This window comes from Podarcis bocagei (assembly GCF_964188305.1).
Source record: "Podarcis bocagei genome assembly, chromosome: 5".
In the NCBI taxonomy this organism is placed as follows: domain Eukaryota; kingdom Metazoa; phylum Chordata; class Lepidosauria; order Squamata; family Lacertidae; genus Podarcis; species Podarcis bocagei.
This window is the reverse complement of record NC_138129.1, coordinates 51,443,911-51,450,714: the sequence shown is the minus strand read 5'-3', so window position 1 is coordinate 51,450,714 and position 6,804 is coordinate 51,443,911. Positions and strand designations below refer to the sequence as shown.

Here is a 6,804-nt window from a genome sequence, read left to right as displayed (position 1 = left end):
ATCTCACCACTGTGGCGTAAAGTCTGATCACGTGATCAAGCTTGCCAAGCTTGTGTTTACTACTTATGGGCAACTTCTAAGTTCCCTGTTCTCCCTTCTTATATTCTTTATATTTAAAAGGCTTGGACTGAATAGTCCTTCAAACACAGGCCTCTTTCAAAAGACTGTAAAGCCAGATGTATGGTCAGCATAAGCCCACCCCATTTTTCTGATAATGACGCTTCATTTTTCTAACTTCCTGCCATAAGGGGGAAAGGAGTAACAGTTCACTGGCAGAGTACAGGTTTTGCATTCAAAAGGTATCAGCTGAATCCCGAGTAGGGCTGGGGGAAACTGTTCCTAAAACTTTGAAGAACCACGAGCCGCCAATGAAAAAAACCCCAAAACAGGCACTGAATTAGGTGGACCAAAGGTCTGGTTTTGTACACGGCAGCTTCCTATGTTTCTACTTGTTACCGAACTTTGCCGAAATAAATTTGCTAGTCTTTAAAATCGCGGGACACTAGCAGAGCGAACTCCCCCTCCACGCGCCCGAGAGGCGTGACTCCTCGCAGCCAGTCGCGCTGATTCAACAGTGCAAAATGGAGCCTCTTAACTCAAACAGGAAACCGGAGAGGAGGCGGCTCTGCTACCAAGATGAGCGAGGTAGAGCGCCTTCCGGAAATAACGCCGCGAGGCGGAAATCGCTTGCGCCCGGTCGAGAGACTGCCCGCTTAGAGGAAGGTGCCTGCCATGTTCTGGAAGTTTGCCCATGAAGCGCTTGCAAGTGAGTGACTGCCTTGGGTGGGGCGGGGGGGGGGAGGCTGGGGAATGAGAGAGAGGCGCCCGCAAAAGAACCCGAAAGGGATAGAAGGAAAAGGATCGGGCCACAAGCGGGTGGTTTCCCGCTAACTGCCCGGTGCTCCGTCCTCAAGCTCTCGAGCTTGCCAAAGCGTCTCCTCGCGCTGGTGCTTTGCAATTTCCCCGATCTCGACCGACTCGCTTGCTGAGCCAATTCCCTGGCACATTTCTGTAGGGCAAGTTAAATAGGTTTTTCGTTATTCTCTACTAAAAGAACTCCACACACACTTATGCCAGCACTTGGAAATTAGACCGAAAACACAAGCTGGAAATTAAGCCTGTAATCCTAAGTATGATTGCTTGAAATTTAACTCCCATCAAAATCCATATCACATATTTCAGAGGATGTTCCTTAGGTTCGGTGCATTTAATGTCAGACCATTGTTCCATCTATCACAAGATCTTCTGCACTGACTGGTAGCAATCCCCTCCCCACTCCAGCCCTAGCTGGATAGGACAGGGTTTGAACTTTGGACATTCTGTATACAGAGCTCCTCTTATTATTCAGTGATCACTCATAGCCGAGCAAGATTGTCTTCCATGAACATGGTCTTAACAGTGAGTCCGTAAGTGACTGTGGAGGCCAATCCTGGATTCACACATCCACAGTGGGGACATAGGTTTCTGGGTGAGAATTGAGCATGGTGAGGGTTTGCAAAACGTGTCTTCCTCTTAGCTCGTTTCTCCCTTTCATCCTGAGTTTGAGCGTCTTTGAAGTCCATGACAGCAACTGCCCAGCCACTGAACTAGGGCTCTTCCCCATTATTTCCCTTTCAGAGGTCTAACATGGGGCAAAGTTCTCTCCCTGCACCCCCCACCCATATTTTTTTCTGGTTCCATTGTTGTAATCTATGCATGGCTTTCATGCTTTTTCCTAGACTGAAGTTCTACACTGGTGCACAAAATGTGTAATATACCAGTAGCCCATCTCTGCTTGCTTATGTTTGACCAAATGTTATTCTCTCCAGTCCCTTCTCCAGTTCCCTTGTGCTACAGCACTGAAGGCGGTAATTTTATTTCCAGTTCCTTTGGGGGCAGTTCCTGGCTCCCTAATCACAAATCCTTATTTATATTACTGACTGCAGTCCTATCTATATCTGTTCAGAAGTAAGCTCCATCCAGCAGGACTTATTTTCTAGCTGAGTGCATAGGGTTGTAGTCTTGAGTTACATTTCCACCTCCCTTTCAACAGGTCTGGTGTGGCTCTCTTGGAATTAGTAGGCAAAGAGCTTGCTAGGTTTATTGACACAACTTCTAAACCCACCTACCTCCGCTTCATAGCTGGTGCAAGACCCAGTTGGGCCATGCTGATTGTCTCTTGTTCTGTTTGTAGACCGACCAGACAAGATCATGGCAACTCAGAGTTCCACGTCACTGCAGGATTTGATTCGGGAAGATTTTTTGACTTGCAAAATCTGCTATGACCTGTATGTGGTGCCCAAAATCTTGCCATGCCTGCATACCTACTGCCAAAAATGCCTAGAGCCCTTGGTAGAAAATGGGACCATACATTGTCCTGAGTGCCGTCTGCAGTTGGAAGCTCCTGGAGGTTCTGCGGGGCTGAAGACCAACTTCTTCATTAATGGCCTCTTGGAACTGTTCCAGATGAAGCGCAACAAGGACCTAGAGTGCACAGTCTGCTCTAGTGCTCAGAAAGTTGTGGCTGCCACTGCCCGTTGCCTGGATTGCAAGGATTTCTTGTGCCAAATATGTTCCCAGGGCCACTGCTGCTCCCGCCTCACTCTGCACCATAAGGTGGTGAACCTGGAAGAGTTCCTTGCAGGGCATTATGACACCGAGGTAAGATTTTTACAGGAACTGTGGTGCCAAGATCACCCACAGGAGGCGCTCCGTTTCTTCTGTGATACCTGCAGCATGTCCATCTGCAGGGATTGTCGCATGCTGGACCATTTCCAGCACAAAGTGGTTTCCATGTCCAGTGCAGTCCAGCGGAAACGACCTTCTGTAGAGCAGTTGATCAAGAGCTTGCAGGGAACAATTACCTGCATCTCTGAACAAGAGAAAGCTGCGGAGGAGGCAATGGACAAACTAAAAGTAGAGAGCGAACGTGTCAAGGAGAAGATCTGCAAGTATGTGGAAGATATCACTACTTACATCTTTGCCCAGAAGGACTGTGCTTTGGCAAAACTGAATGCCTTCCTAACAGAGCAGCTGGAGCATTTTTGTTTAGCACGGAAGGAGCTGCAGAGTCAGAAGGACAAAGCAATGAACACTCAAGAGTTTTCTCAGCGTATTCTATGTGTTGGGAAGGACTCTGAGATCCTTCACCTGGAAGGAATGATCAGGACTAGAGTTGAGGAGCTTCAGGCGCACAGACTGCCACAACTCCAAAGTCAGATTCCAGAATTAACCATTGCCTGGGATGAACCCCAGCAACTCTCTGAAGCATCAATTTTCAGTCTTGTCTTTCCTGGGGAGCAACCCACAAGAAATGCGCAGCAGTTGGAGCTGGGCAGTGAGTCATTGACGTCTCTGGGCGAGGAGAGTGGGGAGGTTATGGGCACTCCTTCTGATTCAGATGAAGACTCCCTCACAAGTGAATCTGACTCCCACTTTAAAAGCTCTTTTTCCTCCACTGGCTGGAGCAGAAGAGCAGGGTATGCTTTCAGCTTTGCGCTAGATCCATCCCTCACCAAACAAAAGCCTAATATCACTGGGATTGCTGTTGTGCCTCACAGTGGTCAAGTCGTCCTTTTGGATCAGGCAAATGCTGAGATAAAGCAATATAGCGCCTGTGGCCACTTTGAGGGGGTGATTCCTTTGCCTGCATCTAATTCTGTCTTCTGTGGCATCTCTGTGTGTGGAAAGATCCTGGCCTGTTCCTCAGAAACTCATCTTTTTTTCTTGAATCTTGATGGATTATTCCTGCGTAAACTGCAGCTGAGGGGCTCTGAATCGTCCTATCCCCTTGCTTCATATGGAGACTCTTATGTGGCTGTTAGTGAAGGAACTCTCTGTTCCATCTCATTGTATAGCCCATCTGGGGCATGTGTTGGTAGAGTCCAGCCAGACAACTATCATGGGGGGAAATTCCTGTTCATTGCTGTAAATAGCTGGGAGGAGTTTGTTGTCTCAGACTTCATTAAGAAACAAATTGTGGTCATGGAGAAGTCTGGGGTTGTTCTGAATGTGCTTAAGCCCTCAACTTCACTGCTGGCCAAGCCATTCAGCATCTGTGTTGATGAAGACAGGAACATTTTTGTGATTGATCAGTTCAAAGTAATACAGTTCTCGCCATATGATAATACTGGGAAGGTTGTGTTCACTGGCCAGGGTCGGATGGGAAGACCCAGAGTCCTGGCCATTGATAGTAATAACCTCATTTTAGTGAGGGAAGATGGAAAGACTCATGTCTTTTACCTATACGGTAGTGTGCTATAGCTCATTAAGGTATGAATCAAGTGCCTAATTCTGAAATTCTGAGTATCTTTCTGGAAACTGGCACTATTGTGTTAACTAGATATTGAGATGGGCTTCAGCCTTTACTAGACCCGAGATCAGATCCTGGGTAAGAAATGCTGTTACACTCAGATGAATATGCATTGCTGAAGTCTTCTTGCTATTGTTAGAGCCTGACTTGAGAATAACGGCAGTAGATCAATATCTTACATGTACCTTTAAACCATGCATTGCATTCATACAATTACTATGATCTTGTCTTTGTTCAGACCCCTGGAGTCTGCTGCTTCAATGCAGATCTCAGTCGAAGGACCCATGAGAACAGGTAGACAGACTTTTATTTGGAACCGACATTCCTACTTTCTCTGACATTGTGGTCATGGCAAATTTTGTAGATGCATCAGCAGGCTTGGTCCTTCATTCAATGAGCAATAGACCAGCTATTCCTTTTTTAATCTGATAATTCAAATTCAGGCATCAGGGTTAGTGCTGAGGAGGTCTCGGTCCTACCATTATATTTACAAAGACTAGGCTTATAACATTCCACTTTTTTCACCTGCTGCTGCGTGGACCAGGAACTATTGTGCCTTGCCATCAGATTGAATTTTTTTGAGAAGGGGCAATGTGAACAAACAACATAGCTTCTAGTGTAATTTTAACAGTAACGTGCATTCAGTGTGTAGTTTGTGGAAATGTGGATGTGCTTTCACATACATCTTCTCACAAGCATTTAATGCGCTTGCATAATCCCTGAGCACCCATGGAATTGTAGAAATTCAATAATTCTCCTTGCATACATGTTCCTTACTCAATGCCTACTAAATATGCTATCTTTGCTAGGGCTTGACAACTGTCACTGGCTCCATAAGCAAACGTGGAGGTGCTGAGACCAGGAATATTGTATTCCAAGCTTTTTATAGGCACACAGCTCAAGGCCCATGTCTTAAGATCCATGCAGGTGTCACCTATGAATGGCTATATGCACATTTAGTTGGCACCGAGATCCGTAGTTGGTGAGCTACTGTCTAATCTTCCTGCTGTTCATTTTGGTAGTAAAGTAGTCATCCAGTTCCCTGACTTTCCACATTCATGCCCAAGGATGCACAAATGGCTAGTCTTGAAGATGCACTTGAAGATGTAGAGCCCAATATCACCTTCTGCAGGCACACATATTGGAAGGTGGCCTTTCTGCTGTCTTTTAACACAAGGCCAAGATTGTTCCTACAGATCATCCCCTTTTTGACCAAGCTATGCTGTAGATTTCCTTTGATAGCTCTGTGCTTGGGAAAGTTGACTAGACATGTATTTTCTGGGGAAAGAAGACCAAAACCTAAAGAGTAAAGGGATCATATGCTGCCTGCAAATCTAGTTCCTGTTACATCTAGTTATCCTCTGATTAAACAGGAAGGAATTTTATCAGCCTCAACATCCTGCACCTATGCTAGGCCCCTGAGCCTCTCTGCGCTCCATTAGTTTTACAGATACTATGGCATTGTTCAAAGAGCAGTGGCCCAGAGTGCTTCAAAGCTGTTGCAGTCACCAACTGGGCTTCTTGCCTTTGTCTTTTGGAGTTGTTGTAGCTTGACTTCCTTCCTCTTTTCTTCTGTGCCCTCCCCTTTCCTGGAGCAAGGTTGGGGAACCTGTGGTCCTGCAGAAGTGGTTTGGACTCCAACTCCCATCAGCCCCAGTTAGCATGGCCAATGGTCAGGGATGTTTGGAGTATCCATCCAACAGAATCTGGAGAGTCACAGGTTCCCCATCCGTCTTCTAAGAAATAGGTAACTGTTGAAGGTGTGAAGAGGAGTGCAGGTACCTCTCTGCTGAATGCCATCATGCCTCATGAGTAGCCAGGGTCAAGGGTACCCCATTGTGCATTACTTTGTTCTTAAGGAGCTGTTAACATTTCTTCAGTATATGCTTTTGATGTTAATAAAATTGAATAAATAGCCATTTTGTTGTACATTCTCAAGCCATGTGACTTGGAGCTGGTTTGTACACAGTAGAAAAGTGCAAGTCTCAAATTGCCTACTAACTTTTCACAAAGAGAGACAATGTGTGCATCTTTTTGCATATTTACTCAGAAGTAAATCCCAGTGAGATTATTTCTAAGTAAGCATAGAGGTTTTTGCCATGTTGGAAAAATCTTGAAGGATATACTGTGGCATAAATTTTACTGAGTTTTTGCAGTAAATCCACAGCCTTATATCAAAGCCACGCCTAATCCTGGGAGCATGAAAAAGTGTTGTGTCCTTGGCTTTCACCTTACTTTGTGCGATATAAAGAACGGGAATATGACTTTGAAGCCTTGGATTTGTGGACTTTTACCTTAAGGTTTAATCACAGATGGTTTCTTTGAGGACATGTGAACACAACTTAGATGGCACTTATAGTGTGGGGGCTGGTAGGGCAGGGGTCATGGGAACATGGTCTGTTTGGGATGCCAACATATTATTCACTAAGGTATCCTAAAGAAATTTGCTATGACAGCACCTGGACCTGAATAATAGGTGCACTTTTAAGTTTGGGCCTTGAACCAGTTTGGTG

At 45.6% G+C, this 6,804-nt stretch overlaps 1 protein-coding gene across 2 annotated transcripts; it reads left to right on the top strand.

Annotated features, from left to right (window-relative positions):
• Positions 1 to 20: 20 nt before the first annotated feature.
• LOC308587487 (E3 ubiquitin-protein ligase TRIM56-like) lies at positions 21 to 6,229 on the top strand. Of its 2 annotated transcripts, none has more exons than XM_081195129.1 (2): positions 21 to 723; positions 2,174 to 6,229. In XM_081195129.1, the coding sequence occupies exons 1-2, from the start codon at positions 582 to 584 to the stop codon at positions 4,240 to 4,242; spliced, it is 2,211 nt and encodes a 736-aa protein (XP_081051255.1). In that variant the 5' UTR covers positions 21 to 581; the 3' UTR covers positions 4,243 to 6,229. The 2 variants fall into 2 exon arrangements, with proteins under 2 accessions (XP_081051255.1, XP_081051256.1); XM_081195130.1 differs by lacking the exon at positions 21 to 723 and adding an exon at positions 724 to 766.
• The last annotated feature ends 575 nt before the right edge of the window (positions 6,230 to 6,804 follow it).